Genomic DNA, 18,602 nt, shown 5'->3' on the forward strand with positions numbered 1-18,602 from the left:
TGCAAATAAGTTTTTTTCTTGCAGAAAAACACTTAAAATAAAAAATTATGACTAGCGATTGTAGTGTAACGATTGCGGTACGTTACGATACCGAAATCAACTTGATTTCGGTAAAGTTACCGAAATCAACTTTTCATTACCGAAATCAACTTATAAAATCACAATTAAGCGTTTTATTATATTTTTTTCATTATAATATATTACAATAGGTTAAGTTTGACTTTCATGCAAAAAATCAGTTCGAAATAATCATTAATAATGATATTAGAAACAAATAACTAAATATCAAGATTATTCCCTGATTTGTCACGAACCGAAATATATGTTACAATACCGAAATCGACTTGTAAAACCACAATTAAGCGTTCTATTACATTTTTTTCATTATAATCTATTACAATAGGTTTAGTTTGACATTCATGCAAAAAATCAGTTCGGAATAATTAATAATTATGAAATTAGAAACAAATACCTATATATATCAAGATTACTTCCCTGATTTGTCACGAACCGAAATATATGTTACCATACCGAAATCGGCTTGTAAAAGTTAAAATAAACATTTTCAAAGATCTTGTTTAATTAATTAATATATAATCATTCAAACTGAACCATAAACATAGGAAAATAATATTTAATTATAAAAAATGATGATGTTATAGACGGATATGTATATTATATATCATGATTACTTCCCTTGTTATTAATGTGTTGCATTACCGAAATCAAATCAGATTTCATTTCAAAGATGAGAACAACCCCTAAAATATTTGCATGAATTTCAGAAGTCTATGAAAAAAGGTATTTGAGTGAGTTTTAAACTTTGAATTCATATCGCTTATTTTCAATGTTTAGTCAGATAACATAGCAGCGTATCATCTCTTTGATGTTTCTTAATGATTTCAAAATACAAGATTAAACAAAACTGTGTTTGAAGTTATCCGCCTAATTTAGATCACTATTAAAATAGTTGATTGGAAATTATCACAGTATTTAATTTAAATCCAATGATTATGGTTTGATTAAAATAAAAAGACGTAGCGGTAGCCATTCATCATAACACCTTTACTAATAAGGAGCAAGCATACACGTGCTCGGACAATGGAGGTGTTAGTTGACATAATTAACATACTCGTTAACCGCAATCCTTTAATATCCATCGGCGCATGCAAACTTTAAAGTATCCAAAATAATTATTTTACATGAAATTAAAGCTGCTTGTCTCCATTAAGACAAAAATACATTACAGTTTAATATAAAATGACGTATAGCGACCATCCCTATATAATATATATCAAAAGACTTTTTTTATAGTTCTATATTATACATATTTCAGATCTAGTAAGCTGGTAAAAATATAATTTTATATTAAATAAATTGTCAAAAGACCGGTTTTAACTAATTTGTAGGGGTGGTCGCTAAACGTTTCCGTAAAAAACATTTCGGTATATGAGACAAGGTGCTTTGATATTATTATTACCAAATTGCATATCAGTTGTTCCAAAAATGTATGCAATTTTTTGATGTCCCGGATACTTAACTACATATTCTACTTATTGAAAAAGTGTTAAGTAATGATTTTATGTTGATCGATTTAAAATCATTTTAAATTTCATATCTGTAAACAGCATAAATTTATGGAATGACTGGTATATATTTATATGATGAAAAAAATGGAACACTTTATACTGACAAATTTCAATTATGAAATGTTGCAACTTGTACGATATGACATGCTGTGTAAACCATGTTCTCTTTGTATATTATACTCTGTATGCTAAAAACATTGTAAAATGTTTAATTTTGAATAAACTATTATTGTATTGTATTGTATTGTATTACTGTATTAAGTAAGGTGTGAAGTAATTAAGACAGGAGGTACAGTTGACATATATTGTATGTTAAAGATAAAAGATTATAATGAACCATCTGTTTATTTCGTATTAAACATTTAAACACGGAGTTGAATAGTGTATGTAGATCTGTGATTTAAATAAATGACAAAAATATATAAATATTATAATAAAGAGTCCCCATAACATATGTTAGTGATTTGTTAATATATAGTTAAACTGTTCAATAAAAGAAAGACACAAACTTTCCAATTTCCAATTTTACTGCCTGATACATTATACAATTTTTATGGAACATTTTTAGAGCAGTCGAATTATATATCTGTATTCAAATTTATAATAGAAAATCATAAACTTCCGGTTGAAGTTGGATATTTTTCTTCATAAAACATAAACATGTACAAAATTTATAATTATCTTTAACTCATATTACAGAGTATTTTATTTTTCCATCATAGTCCGATCATAGCTTTTTAAAAATACGATTTTATTTAGAAAATTGTTATGCACGACAATCACGTGCAGATATATAACATGCTAATATGGCGGTATCAGACCTTTTCTTAAATCATTATATACATTGCATTCTGATATGAAATGGTATTAGTCTTCTAAGACATTACATGAAAAACATTTTCTATCATTTAAAGGTGTACTATTTGGTTTAGTCCATCTACCTGAGTCTATGTGCAATCTATGAGATGATACTCTTAACCTAGTGAGATCTTTACAAAACCGTTCAACATTGATAATATTTAGATATGGTTGAAACTTAAAAACAGAAATATGTCTATAAAATAGAGCTCTACTAGAGTTATCTAATCTACTATCTACTATTATATACATAATTTAAACTTCACCGCTGATTTCGGTAATGCTAAACACATAACGGGTTGTTTAGAACAAAGGCTAGTAACTGAATAATTACATTTTTGGTAATAACATCATTAAAATAAAATGTTTTCAATAGATTTTTTAACTGAAAGTCTATTTCACTATTTTTCATCAAATAATGAAGAAATAATAGCAATATTTTAACTAAGTTGGTTTTTACGAGTTGATTTCGGTAATGCTAAACACATAACGGGTTGTTTAGAACAAAGGGAAGTAACTCAATAATTACATTTTTGTTAATAACATCATTAAAATAAAATATTTTCAATAGATTTTTTAACTGAAAGTCTATTTCACTATTTTTCATCAAATAATGAAGAAATAATAGCAATATTTTAACTAAGTTGGTTTTTACGAGTTGATTTCGGTAATGCTAAACACATAACGGGTTGTTTAGAACAAAGGGAAGTAACTCAATAATTACATTTTTGTTAATAACATCATTAAAATAAAATATTTTCAATAGATTTTTTAACTGAAAGTCTATTTCACTATTTTTCATCAAATAATGAAGAAATAATAGCAATATTTTAACTAGTTTGGTTTTTACGAGTTGATTTCGGTAATGAAAAGTTGATTTCGGTAACTTTACCGAAATCAAGTTGATTTCGGTATCGTAACGTACCCTAACGATTGAAAAGAAATCTTAAAATCTCTACGCCGGTTACCGTTTTATTTCTAAATCGTGATTTCCAGTTTGATTGCCAACTTTTAAAAAAAATTAATGTTAGATACATTTTTTGTGCTATGGCAGGTTTGTTTAGAAAACGACAGTTCAAACCATGGATATTTTCTTGTGTGACAGCACCTGACAGACATTTTAAATCTAAAATTGTCAAAGTTCTATGTGTAAGTTAAATTTTTTTTAACCCTAAAAGACAAATAAATTTATCCTTTAAAACTCTGGGCTGGCATCTCCCATCGGTACAAGTCAACCCGGCCCCAAGTCAACCCGTTCACAAATTGGTCAACCCGCCCCTAAACTAATGTTTTTTATTTCTGGCCAACCCGGCCCCATTTTTTATTATTTAAATTTGCTTTAAATTGAAACACTTAATATGAAAAAGTCAAAGCCTCAAAGCGAGCTCGATTTTCTTTTACCGTAAGATAGCTTAAAATAATAATTCATTTTTATTTTACATTTTCCGTTTTAAAATTGTCATTCGGTATTTTATACACTGCTTCCGTTCATTCTGGTTCCCCCTTTCTATTATGGTTCCTTTAATATGAAAAAGGCAAAGCCTCAAAGCGAGCTTGATGTACTTTTAACGTGAAATAGTATGAACAGTGTTTCTGCCAGAGCGCGTTTTTGGCGCATTATTTTCGGCCATGACGCAATGAAATTTAGTTAGTGCGTATTTTGTGACGCAGGAATTTCACCGTCGCTTATTTCAATACGAGTCAGATATACAGACTATAAACCGTCAATTCAGTATAAAAAGGTACGGAATGTTTACCGTGGGCTCCACTATAATTTTAATGAGAAATGAAATTTACCGGGTCCGTGGTCCGGCATTTAGCCAATTTCAACTAGTTAATAAACGCTTGCATTTATACGATACTGTTTATATTGAAAGCGCCCAGACAAAATTATTTATTTTGTTGTCGTCACCCTGCAAGAACATGGTGTTTGTCCTCAAATTCTAAACTGGGTACAGTCATTCCTTATTGGCCGTAGACAGACAGTAGTTGTGGATAGTGACTGCTCATCTGAAGTCCCAGTTACCTCTGGAGTGCCCCAAGGCTCGGTCCTAGGGCCCCTCTGTTTCCTTCTATATATCAACAAGTTACCATCTTCTGTCCTCAAATCCCAAGTCAGATTATTTGCAGACGACACTGCTGTATACCTAACCATCAATTCCTCCTCAGACCCCCCAACTCTCCAACATGATCTAGACAATATGGTTCTGTGGGAGAAGCAGTGGGACATGGAGTTTAACCCTTCAAAATGCCAAGTCATCCATATCACCAAAAATAAGACCATAATTAAACACAAATATATGCTCCATGGCCAAATCCTAGAGTCTGTTACAAATGCTAAATATCTCGGACTAGATCTATCTGCTGACCTTAAATTTAATACACATATATCTCGAATAACTTCCAATGCAAACAGATCCCTTGGCTTTATTAAAAGAAATGTCATCACTAAAAATGAGAAAGTAAAAGAACTAGCATACAAGTCCCTGGTCCGCCCACAGGTTGAATATGCCTCATCTATTTGGTCTCCTTATACTAAAACCAATATTGACAAAGTTGAGATGATCCAGAGAGGTGCAATAAGATGGGTTAAAAGGGATTACTCCCCTCACTCTAGTGTCACAGCCATGCAGGAAGAACTGGGCTGGCGATCCCTTGAACATCGCAGACTGGACTGTAGACTGATAATGTTTTATAAGATATACCATAACCTAGTTGCAATTAATCTCCCAACTTATGTTCAAACCCCACATAGATTAACCAGACATATGCATCCCTTATCCCTACGTCAAATACAGGTATCCTCCGACTACCATAAGTACTCTTTCTTCCCTCATAGCATTATACTATGGAATAAACTTCCTAGTAACATTGCCACCCTGCCCAACCTGAGTCAGTTCAAACAGGCAGTGGTGGGTTTGCAGTACTAGTCTTACTCCCAGTGTTTTTAAACTATTTTATCTCTTATCATCTTGTTTCACTATTAACATTTTAACCATGACTAGAATACATTTTCAGTCTCACCTTCCAAGCATGTCAATGTTTGGACTTTTCTTTTTAGCTTTTCTCTTCACCTTTTACTAACAATCCGACGTGCACTAAATTCCTGCCTTTAACACTCGTAAGAGGGGTTGGCAGTATCCAGAGATAGATAGATATTCCGCGAACGAATTAACTGTCTGCTGGAAAATGCCGTCTGCTCCAAAATAGCAGAGATTGACCAATGTCTTTACGAAAAATACACAAAATATTGTTGTCCGTGACCAAAAAGAAGTATCATATAAAGGAATGTTGACAATGACCCTAATTCCCCGAAAGAAAAACAATCTATTATAAATGGTGTAATTTTGTTGATGATATAGATCTACAGGTGAATAAATTGACAAAAAAATTAAAATAACTATTTAAAAATATAACACAAAAACAGGTATTTAACAATATTTTTATTCACATATAGTTGAACTACATGATGGTACATATATGTTCTCTGGCAAGAAGTAAAGTGCCTTAGAAAATAAAACTTATAAAGTGTTACCTGTTGTTTTTTACATTTTTGTTAAATTTATTAGCATGACCCTTATGAATATGAAATGACCCCTAAAATATCATACAGGGGGTCATCAGAAAATCAGAGCTGGCAGAAACACTGTATGAAATAATCGCTCATTTTAATTTCAAATGAAGTGACGAGTGCGTGTGACGTCACACGTACTGTGTTCAATATGGCTCCGCCCCTGTCGTTAAATGAATATCGAATTTTGAAAACGTTGATAAAACTTTGTTTGTTTATTTTATTTCACTCTATAATTTTTCAAGTTAAATAAAGATTATTAAAAGTGAAATAAATGTTAAACTTAAAACGTTTGCGACATTAAAATAGCGTACTTGATTTGATTGTTTTGCACGTGCTGTTTGGAGCTACATTGTGACGTCACGTAAACAATACTTTAAACGTCTGTACAGCTTTAACGACTGAATAAAAGGTGTTCGAATTCATTTTCTTAGTTAGACCATTTTCTATCATTCTAGATAGTTTTCACAACAAAATTCGACAAAAAATTGTTTTTATTTATCAGATTTTTCAAACAAAATGGCGCCTTCAATTTTCATTTTACATTTTCCGTTTTAAAACTGTCATTCGATATTTTCTACTCAGCTTCCGTTATTCTGGTTCCCTGTCCAATTATGGTTCCCATAGACTTGTGCGGGTGACCAGTCTACACATCCGTTTACAGTCAGAATTCCTCAGTTTTTATCGTTATCTTGTAATTAGAAAAGTTGCAATGTGTCCAATTCAGTACTTCGGACGAAAGTTTTCAAAACCATCACTTAGCAGGTGCGCAGGCTGGTCTGGATCCATGCTGGTCGCAAACCCATTATGTTGCTTTTGTAAGTCACTTGAAAATTTAAAAGCTTAAAACTTTGTCATACAATTAAGACTGATACACAAGTTGAAGTCCTGTTGTCTCAAAACTTTTACACAAATCCCTTACTGAACTTTAATTATTGTCTTCATGGAACTTCTTTAGATCTATTTACATCAACCAAATGCATGGGCTTGGTGATATCAAATGATCTCAACTGAAAACTATGGCATGTAAGACCCTTGTTTGATCACAACAAGTCTGGAGTCTGGTGCCCCCAATTGTGAAACTCATATTGACCAGATAGAATCTGCCTAAATCTGCTTTTATTTTATATTGTACAGAGAAGGTCAATTGAACTGCCTGGAAGTATTGTGATGCTAGTGTCTGATGGAGAATTGTCTATTTCTGCTGCTTTTCCAGATGAAGCTGTGAACAAAGCGTAAGTTTTTATATTTATTCCATGAAGTTTATGTATTGAATGTAATCAGATTGTATTTATGTAAACATTTTCCAGGTTTAACTTCATGTAAAAGCTGTTTGTTTATGGAGAGTGGTTAGGGAACAAATAAAACATATCAATTAACCCTTTTATCTAAATAAATGCATGTGAGATGGACTTGCCGATTTTTAGATTTAGATTTAGAACAATCCATTCAGAATTTAAGGGATCAGTATCTGATATGAATATTCTATACTTGTATATTATTTTGACAATATTATTTTGACTACTTATATGTGTATTTCTTTTCTTGCAGCTTGACAAGTATTGGTCTTACTAGAAGCACAAGATGGGATAACTCTTTACTAATTTTGCAACAGTTCAGAATTGAACTTAAAGTAAAGCAAGGAGAGGTATATTTCAAGTTCTTTCTTTTTAAGCTTTTGATATAATGTTTCAATTTTATAATATTAGATATATTTTTTTCACAGGTTATATGACCCATTAAACATAATTATGAACTTTTATAATACTTTATGTTTGTAACGCCACTTTTCATTTGAAAATCGTGACGTTGATATTAATTTATATACAATTGATGAAGAAATCTTACTTTTTTCTCTAAAGAAATATGCTTGCTGTATTATGAATTCATTATGGATATTTCTAGCGACTCAGGTTATATTTCCAAACAACTGTTTATATAGGGCAATAAAACCTGTCAAAAATCTATAACTAATTATATAATCTAAAACACATGTACACATTTACATATATATATGATCTGTCAAAAGTATTTTAGCAAATAATTTATAATACTGTATAATATAAATCATTTCTCACAGAAAATAAACATAGATTAATAAACTTTCAGCATTTGTATACTACATGTATGCACTGATGGTGATATAAACATCACTATTATCCCATGAAAATGAACATAACAAACATGCAGTGCATATGCATGTATAATCGTAAGGCTGGTCAATGAAATATTTAGAAAATTCATCTTGTCTTTCTAGAGATTTTAATGTAGTGTTTAGACCCCCCCCCCCCTTTATAATAGGTGGCCTGTCTTATAGTGGTCCATCTTATAGGTGGTCCGTCCTATAGATGGTCCGTCTTATAGGTGGTCCGTCTTATAGTGGTCCATCTTATAGGTGGTCCGTCTTATAGATGGTCCGTCTTATAGGTGGTCCGTCCTATAGATGGTCCGTCTTATAGGTGGTGTGACTTGCAGGCGGGTAATTAAAAACACTATATATTTATTATAACAGGATAGTGGAGAATATGTAGTATATGTAGAGAAATTTAATATCTGGGACCTGCAGCCAGGATACACAGCAAAATTTGACGTTAAATATTGGTAAGTATTTGATTTTACCCTTGAAATATGATGCTATATCAGTCAAAAATACTATCTGGTTATGTTTTTTCAAGACAGGTCAAGGTGACAGTGATAAATTGTGTATTGAATTTGAACTGTGTCACACACCAATGTATTACTGCATGCTGTACAATTGCAGCTGCCTAGCAAATTGGTGTTTTAGTAAACAACTATTTTTTCTTGAAGGTAAAATGAAATGAATAGGTTATTGTTTCATTTTTCATGAAATATTGAATATATTTTTAAGAAGCATGATAAAATTCCCGATATTTTCACAAGCCGGAACATATATTGAAACTTGTATATATCTGTATAAGTTTCACGATAAGTGAACAGTCATGCCCCCCCTTTCTTAGGGGAGATATATATAGAGTTGCTCTTGTCTGTAAGGCTATCACATGAAATATGGGCTTGTCTGTGTCCTATAGACACATCTCTAGACAAAGTCCTATGGACACATTTCTAGACTAGACAAAGTCCTATGGACACATTTCTAGACCAAAGTCCTATGGACACATTTCTAGACAAAGTCCTATGGACACATTTCTAGACTAGACAAAGTCCTGTGGACACATTTCTAGACAAAGTCCTATGGACACATTTCTAGACTAGACAAAGTCCTATAGACTCATTTCTAGACCAAAATCCTATGGACACATTTCTAGACCAAAGTCCTATGGACACATTTCTAGACAAAGTCCTGTGGACTCATTTCTAGACTACGTCCTGTGGACACATTTCTAGACAAAGTCCTATGGACACATTTCTAGACTATGTCCTGTGGACACATTTCTAGACTATTTTCTATGAACACATTTCTAGACTATGTACTGTGGACACATTTCTAGACAAAGTCCTATGGACACATTTCTAGACTATGTCCTGTGGACACATTTCTAGACTATGTTCTATGAACACATTTCTAGACTATGTTCTATGGACACATTTCAAGACTATGTTCTATGGACACATTTCTAGACCATGACCTATGGATATATTTCTAGACCATGTCCTATGGAAACATTTCTAGACCATGACATATGGATATATTACTAGACCATGTCCTGTGGACACATTTCTAGAGTATATCCTATGGATTAGTATTGGCATATGTTTTGTACTAAAGTCATATTTTATCTCTGATATATATATATGTCTACTATAAAACTTTTTACTATTCTATGTATTTCTTCCCTTAAATCTAGTATGGAGGATAAGAAAGTTTTGGAAAAGATGGCTGAAGAAATAAGAGAAATAAAGGAAAGGTAAGTCAGTTTTCTTCCTATTTAAGAGTTTAATGATATTCCTATTTTAAGGTAATTTGTGTATTGGTTGATAGTTTGAATTGTTTACTGTTGATTAAGTGTTGCTTTTATCAAAATATAAAAATTACTTTTCAGGTATTTGTGTGTGTGTGTTTGTGTAAAGTTTATCATAATCAAAATAATAAATATGAAATGAATAAAGCCTGTAAGTGTTTTTACAAGTTGAATAATCAACTGATTAATATATACTGAGATAAATAAATAAAATGGAGACAATAGAAGAGTGAAATAAAGAGTAGGGGGTGAAATAGAGTTGGGAAATAAAATTAAGCTTTGTAAGGAATGAAACAAAGTGTAGTAAGGGAATGGAATACAGAGTATGGAATAAAATACAGATTAGGGGAATGAAGTACAGAGTAGGTGAATGAAGTACAGAATGAAATATAGAGTAAGGGAATGCTATTCAAAGAAAGGGATGCAATACAGCGTAGGGAAATGGAATACAGTGTAGGGGGATAAAATGCAGGTAGTTTAAAATAAAAGAGAGTGAATTACAGAATAAGGGAATAATATTCAGAGTAGAGGGTGATATACAGAGTAAAGGTTGAAATACAAATTAGGAAATAAAAGATTGAGTAGGGTAATGAAATACAGGGTAGGAAATTAAATATATAGTTGGGATTGATATTCAGAGAAGGGGAATGATTACAGAGTATTCCAACTAAAACAAGAAATTCCTGTGACATGTATAATTTTACAGTGATATATTTTGTATATCAGGGCAGTTCGTGCATCAGAATGTAATAATACAGACAGTATTGGCTTGTCACAGTTGTTAGATGAGATGGCTAAACCTTCTGAGGGTTTTTCACAGTCAAGCAGTCAAGATGTTGAAGAAAAGTCAACCAAATGTACAGGTATAATATAATCTTTATTATATTATTTTGAAGTTTTACCATGTCATAAAAAACATCTCAAGCAATTGTCTTTCTGATCATAGAACAAAATCATTTTATAAACATTCTCTCAGTATATTGTTGCGTATCAGACAGAACTTTCTACTGTTTAATCCGGTGTTAAAAAAGCTTGTCCTACACTTCCTGTGCAAGACATGATGTTTGCTTTAAAATGGGGGGCGTCCAAGGCAGTGGTTAAGGTCGTTGACTTCAAACCACTTGCCCCACACCGCTGTGGGTTCAAATTGCGACAAGGACTTAGGATTATTTCATGTGAGGAAGCTATCCAGCTAGCTTATGGAACCTTGATGGTTCTACTCAGGTGCCCGTTTGTGCCTGAAATAATGCTGGGAAGGGCACCTGAGATCTTTCTCCACCATAAAAGCTGGAATGTGGCCATATGAGCTATACTATGTTGGCGTGACGTAAAACCCAATAATAAAAAAAAAAAAAAAAACAACTTTAAAATGGTGTCATATTAGCATATTTTAAAATTAATTTATACATAAATGTCAAATGCAAGAAAAAGAATCAAACACTGGCTGCTTTTACAGATTAGAATATCTGGCTTTGTTACAACTGTAAAACCAATAGCTTTTTTACCAGATATTGCTGTCTGTACTGGCAGCCAGTGTATGATTATTGTTTTCTTGCATATCAGACAGGGACTATCTATTGTTTACACCGTTGCTAGAAAAACCTGTCTTAATCCCCCATGATGACACGTCTTGTGTTTTAAATGATGTCATTCCAACACGCATTTTATGAACAAACTACATTCTTAGGATGATGTCATTGTACCGTTATAAGAAAAAATTGCTAAATGAAAATATTTGCTTTGTCATTTCTTTTCATAATATCATTGATATGTAATATGCAACAAAAATAATCAAGCACCGGTTGTCATCACAGACAGGAATATATAGCTGTTGGGTAACTGTTAAGCAGAAACTCGACAGAGCCTTGTTACAGCGGTAAACAGTTACCCGACAGCTAGATATTCCAGTCTGTACCAGCAACCATAGAAAGATTCTTAAATTATGTTAAAGTTAATTAAACAGACTTATTTTTCATTTTATTTATGAAATAGAAAAATAATTATCGTATATAGTGATGGTTTTATTTACAGATAATAATGGCATGACTGTAACAGAGAGTTTGATGGAGAAATTATGTGAGCCATTTACTGTAACTGAATTTCTCATACCTCAGTCACAGTTAGAAATTCTACAGAATATTCCAGGTAAGTCAGTTATTATAATATCTCATATGTAATAATAATAATAACATTGAACGAGTGTTGACCCACAAAGTTGTTGACAACGGCTGAACACTCAAGCCTAAGATAATTTTGCGAAAAGGTATCTCCATCAATTTTAAAGCTGCACACCTCAAGATAAGCCAAAATATTTTAAGGAAATCAAACTTGAGAATATTATACTTAGATTTTTCAGGGGGAAAAAAAAGGATTCAAGATTTAAGTAAAACATTACATATTAGGTGCAATTAATGACTGATATTGCAGTATTTATCACCACATTTTAACTGCATTATTAACGCAGTAAGGGCTAAATAGAATAACACTTCTCGCAATAAGTGGTAAATAGAATATTATATTTGTTTAGACAGTTCAATACTAAATTTATTGAACTTGTTGAATAAAATAATATTATGCTCACCAGAGGCTTGCATAGTATAACTTTATTCAACTTGTTTAATAAATTCAGCATTGAATTTACACTCTTTTAATTTTCTCTAAATAAGGCACGTTATTTTAAGAAAGGGGGCGTCCGTGGCCGAGTGGTTTAGGTCGTTGACTTCAAACCTCTTGCCCCTCACCGCTGAGGGTTCGAATCCGACAGGGACTTTCGATTCTTTTATGTGAGGGAACTATCCAGCTAGCTTATGGAATGTTGTTAGTTCTACTCAGGTGCCCATTTGTGCCTGAAATAATGCACTGAAAGGCACCTGAGGTCTTCCTTCACCAGAAAAGCTGGAATGTTGCTATATGACCTATACTTTGTCAGTGCAATGTAAAATCTAATCAAACAAACAAACAAACAATTTCAAGAAAGTAAACATATATTATAACATTAAATGATAATATATTAATACAGGCCTGAGGTGTGTGTATGAGGCCCACATCAAAAATCATCATTTAACTAACCCTAACACATTATCTGTGGTCAAGAAACTTGTTTAATACAAAGTTGACATTTACTTGATGTCTTACGCAATATGGCTAAAATTCAAGGAAATCGCATGACATACATGTATATATTAACAGTGCATCTTTTACTTCATACAGTGTTCATATAAGCACAATTAAAATGGTGACATTTTACACTGAGGCAGGCGGCCCAGCAGATGGTTATCAATTTCTGCATTTAGTGCTTAATGACACAAAGAGTCATGTTAAAAGAAGTTAAAAACTGTGCAAAAGTACAAGAATGTTTGTATATAAGTGTCATCAGAAATATGCTACAGGTGACCAAAAAGTAAAGAAAAATTCCCTTTTATTAAGTTTATGGCTGGCATTTTAGAATGAAATACAAAGTTTACTTAATATACATGTTTCTTAAATTCTCTGTTAGTTTGCGACATTTCCCTACAGAAATAAATCTATAACTTGATTAGTTGATTTTTATGTAACATAAAGAGTTCTATATCTATTTTTAGATATGCTAAACTATTTTTAGCTCACCTGTCACAAAAGTGACAGGGTGAGCTTTTGTGAACGCTTTTCGTTGGGAGTCCCTCCGTCGTCCGTCCGTCGTCCGTCCGTAAACTTTTACTTTAAATGACATCTCCTCATAAACCAATAAGCCAATATCATCCAAACTTCATAGGAATGTTCCTTTGGTGGTCACCTTTAAATATTGTTCAAGGAATTTAATTCCATGTAGAACTCTGGTTGCCATGGCAACCAATAGCAAAAACTTAAAACATCTTCTTTAAAAAAACACAAAGAGGTAGAGTTTAGATACTTAGCATGAAACATCTTCTAGTGAGTGTCTACCAAGTTTGTTCAAATAAATGCCCTGGGGTCAAAATTGGCCCGCCCGAGGGGGTCATTGATTTTTTCTATATGCATATAGTAAAAACTTAAAAAATCTTCTTTTAAAGAACCCAAAGAGCTAGAGCTAAGATATTGAGCATGAAACATCTTCTAATGGGTGTCTACCAAAGTTGTTCAAATAAGAGCCCTGGGGTCAAAATTGGCCCCGCCCCGGGGGTCATTGATTTTTCTAATATGTGTATAGCAAAAACTTAAAAAATCTTCTTTGAAAAAAAAACCAAATAGCTAGAGTTTAGATACTAAGCATGAAACATCTTCTAATGGGTGTCTACCAAGTTTGTTCAAATAAAAGCCCTGGGGTCAAAACTGGCCCTGCTCTGGGGGCCTATATACAGGTGAGCGACTTCAGAGCCATCATGGCCCTCTTGTTAGAATACACTTCTATTTTTGGAATACACTTCTATTTTTAGAATGGCAGCCTGACTATCAGCCAGAAGAAGAAACACCATGTCCCAGTGATCAACAGTTTGATGTTTGTGCTGCTAACACACTGTCTAGTCCACCAGATAATGTTCAAAACGAGCCACAATACTCCGGTATTAAGTTCAGCTTACAAATTACTGTAGTAGTTTAAAGCATATGTATTTAAGCTTGACAGTGAAACAAGTTCCTGTACTCCTTCTTTATTACTGTAATCAAGGGAGCTAACTGGAAGTGTAGTACCAATAAAATCAGGATATTTGCCTCATACAGGCAGTGAGTTTCCATTGATTACAAGAACTTACCTGTGTCTTGATTGTCTATTTTCATGTGGAAATAGTATAGCTTTAGTGGTGAAGTTTACTAACTTTGTAAATCATGCTAGTCATCACCATTAGTTTGAATCCCATCTGGATACTTGCATATTCGGCTAACTTATAGAAAGTTAATGCTTCTGCTGCAGTGTTGACCAGTGAAAAACTGGACAGAATCACACATAAATTCTAACAACACCAGTAAAGCTGGAAATTTGAATGTTTCTGATATTGGAGAGAAGCACAAAAATGCAAAACTTTATTTAAACTGCAAAACTACCCATTTTTAGCTCGACTATACGAAGTATATGGAGAGCTGTCCTACTAGCCCCGGAGTCCGCGTCCAGATTTCAGATTAAAGTTTTGGTGCAGTAAAATATTTTTCACTATAACTTTGTCATTTCTTAAGGTATCAACTTCAAACTTCAAATATATGTTCCTTATCATCAACCACATCTTATGTGACAAGGTTCATAACTCTATCACCAATATTTTCAGATTTGTCTCCCCTTGAACTTAGAATTTTCCTTAAAAAATACTAATTTTTACTGTTACTTCTTTATTTCTTAAGGGATCAACCTCATACTTAAAATATATGTACCTTATCATCATCCCTATCTTATGTGACAAGGTTCATAACTCTAGCACCAATATTTTCAGATTTATCTCCCCTTGAACTTAGAATTTTCCTTAAAAAATACTATTTTTAGCTCACCGTCACAAAGTGACAGGGTGAGCTTTTGTGATCGCTTTTCGTCCGGCGTCCGTCCGGCGTCCGTCCGTCGTCCGTCCGTCGTCCGTCCGTCATCCGTAAACTTTTACTTTAAATGACATCTCCTCATAAACCACTAGGCCAATTTCATCCAAACTTCACAGGAATGTTCCTTTGGTGGTCACCTTTAAAAATTGTTCAAAGAATTTAATTCCATGCAGAACTCTGGTTGCCATGGCAACCGAAAGAAAAAACTTTAAATATCTTCTTTTAAAAAACCCTAAGAGCTAGAGCTTAGATATTTGGCATGAAACATCTTCTAGTGAGTGTCTACCAAGTTTGTTCAAATAAAAGCCCTAGGGTCAAAATTGGCCCCGCCCCAGGGGGTCATTGATTTTCCCTATATGCATATAGTAAAAACTTAAAAAATCTTCTTTTAAAGAACTTAAAGAGCTAGAGCTAAGATATTTAGCATCAAACATGTTCTAATAGGTGTCTACCAAGTTTGTTCAAATAAAAGCCCTGGGGTCAAAATTGGCCCCGCCCCGGGGGTCATTGATTTTCCTTATATGTGTATAGCAAAAACTTAAAATCTTCTTTGAAAAAGCCCAAATAGCTAGAGTTTAGATATTAAGCATGAAACATCTTCTAGTAAGTGTCTACAAAGTTTGTTCAAATAAAAGCCCTGGGGTCAAAACTGGCCCCGCCCCAGGGGTGTCATTGTTTTTAACTATATGTGTATAGTAAAAACTTAAAAAAATCTTCTTTTAAAAAGCCCAATGAGCTAGAGCTTAGATGTTTAGCATGAAACATCTTCTTATGGGTGTCTACCAAGTTTGTTCAAATAAAAGCCCTGGGGTCAAAATTGGCCCCGCCCCAGGGGGTCATTGATTTTCCCTATATGCATATAGTAAAAACTTAAAAATCTTCTTTTAAAGAACTCAAAGAGCTAGAGCTAAGATATTTAGCATCAAACATGTTCTAATAGGTGTCTACCAAGTTTGTTCAAATAAAAGCTCTGGGGTAAAAATTGGCCCCGCCCCGGGGGTCATTGATTTTCCTTATATGTGTATAGCAAAAACTTAAAAAAATCTTCTTTGAAAAAAACCCAAATAGTTAGAGTTTATATATTAAGCATGAAAAATCTTCTAGTGAGTGTCTACAAAGTTTGTTCAAATAAAAGCCCTGGGGTCAAAATTGGCCCCGCCCCGGGGGTCATTGATTTTCCTTATATGTGTATAGCAAAAACTTAAAATCTTCTTTGAAAAAACCCAAATAGCTAGAGTTTAGATATTAAGCATGAAACATCTTCTAGTAAGTGTCTACAAAGTTTGTTCAAATAAAAGCCCTGGGGTCAAACTGGCCCCGCCGCAGGGGTGTCATTGTTTTTAACTATATGTGTATAGTAAAAAACTTTAAAAAAACTTCTTTTAAAAAGCCCAATGAGCTAGAGCTTAGATGTTTAGCATGAAACATCTTCTTATGGGTGTGTGTGGGGGGGGGGGGGGGGGGGCTATATACAGGTGAGCGACCTCAGGGCCATCATGGCCCTCTTGTTTCTGTTACTTCTTTATTTCTTAAGGGATCAACCTGATACTTCAAATATATGTACCTTATCATCATCCCCATCTTATGTGACAAGGTTCATAACTTTAGCACCAATATTTTCAGATTTATCTCCCCTTGAATTAGAATTTTCTTTAAAAAATATTATTTTTTACTGTAACTTATTTATTTCTAAAGGGATCAACTTCATACTTAAAATAAATGTACCTTATCATCATCCACATCTTATGTGACAAGGTTCATAACTCTAGCACCAATATTGCAAGATTTATCTCCCCATCAACTTAGATTTTTTTACTAGAAAAATGTTATTTTTTACTATAACTTTTTTAGTTTTAAAGGTATCTACCTCAAATTTCAAATACTTATTCCTTATAATCAATTATATTTTATGTGACAATGTTCATAACTCTTGAAGTAATTTTTACAGATTTATCTCTCTTTGAACTTAGGATTTTCTTTAAGAAATATTATAACTTTGTTACTTTTTAAGGTATCTACTTCAAACTTCAAATATATACTTCTTATCATTATATACATGTTGTGTGACAAGGGTCATAACTCTAGCGTGACTATTTCTAGAATTATTTCCCTTGATCTTGGAATTTATTTTAACAAATGTTATTTTTTTTACTATAACTTAATAAATAATTATACATAATTGATTTTTCTTTCATAGTTTTGTCCTCCTTACTGCGTCCAGTATTTTATTAGTCGAGCTTGGCTGTCTCCTGTGACAGCTCTTGTTGTTTAGTCTGCCTACAACTGTAGTTTTCTATTGTAGCATTAAGCGTCTGGTCTAGTCTTTCTTCCATTACATCAAACTGTTTTACCTGGATTGTCAGCTACATAATTTTGCTGTCTTAGTTCCAATTGTAACAGGAGATTTGCAGACTCAATTTTATAAAGTTTATTCTACAATTGCAGACTCAATTTTATAAAGTTTATTCTACAATTGCAGACTCAATTTTATAAAGTGTTTGTTCTTCAATTGCAGACTCAATTTTATAAAGTTTGTTCTACAATTGCAGACTCAATTTTATAAAGTTTGTTCTACACTTGCAGACTCAGTTTATAGAGTCTGTTATAATACTTTTTATACCTTTAAAAGATTGGAAACATTTTCTGTATAAAATCTTTATTGTTAGCTTGTTTTCACCATTGAATTTATTTTTGTATTTTAGAGAACAAAAATGGGAGAGAATTAAGCCAGTCTGTGTCTTATCTTGGAATATCTTTTAGTCCTAAAGAACAAACAGGTACTAGTCTCTAGATTTAATTGTTGTAATGGTTACTTTATATAATATACTCCATAACTGTTTTGATGATGTTGATGTTGAAAATATAGCATATTGTTTATTTCCCTGAATGTTTTTTTCTTTCTAATTTTAAGTTATGGAATCCTTACATCTTTTGGTACATCTGTGACTACTTGGGTGCCTACTTGTGCACTGAGGTCTTTACCCACTGCTAAAGCTGGAAACGTGCTATTAGATCGTTATGAAGTGTAGCTTAAAGGCCCATTAAACCTAAAAAATGCTACACTTTTTTCCTCAAAGGTCTTTTATTTTTGTGTGCAGTTACAATTTCCAATAAGTTACTTATTGACGATAAAACTAAGCAATCTTTTACTTTTGTGTTTTGGCAAAT

General features: G+C 32.8%; 1 protein-coding gene across 1 annotated transcript; it reads left to right on the plus strand.

Annotated features, from left to right (window-relative positions):
• Positions 1 to 3,402: 3,402 nt before the first annotated feature.
• LOC132743238 (uncharacterized) lies at positions 3,403 to 13,064 on the plus strand. Its single transcript, XM_060731774.1, has 8 exons — positions 3,403 to 3,596; positions 7,156 to 7,253; positions 7,570 to 7,666; positions 8,531 to 8,619; positions 9,846 to 9,905; positions 10,686 to 10,822; positions 11,991 to 12,104; positions 12,979 to 13,064. The coding sequence occupies exons 1-8, from the start codon at positions 3,495 to 3,497 to the stop codon at positions 13,062 to 13,064; spliced, it is 783 nt and encodes a 260-aa protein (XP_060587757.1). The 5' UTR covers positions 3,403 to 3,494.
• The last annotated feature ends 5,538 nt before the right edge of the window (positions 13,065 to 18,602 follow it).

Source organism: Ruditapes philippinarum, unplaced genomic scaffold, assembly GCF_026571515.1.
Source record: "Ruditapes philippinarum isolate M1 unplaced genomic scaffold, ASM2657151v2 ctg3459_1_1_1_1, whole genome shotgun sequence".
Lineage (NCBI taxonomy): Eukaryota > Metazoa > Mollusca > Bivalvia > Venerida > Veneridae > Ruditapes > Ruditapes philippinarum.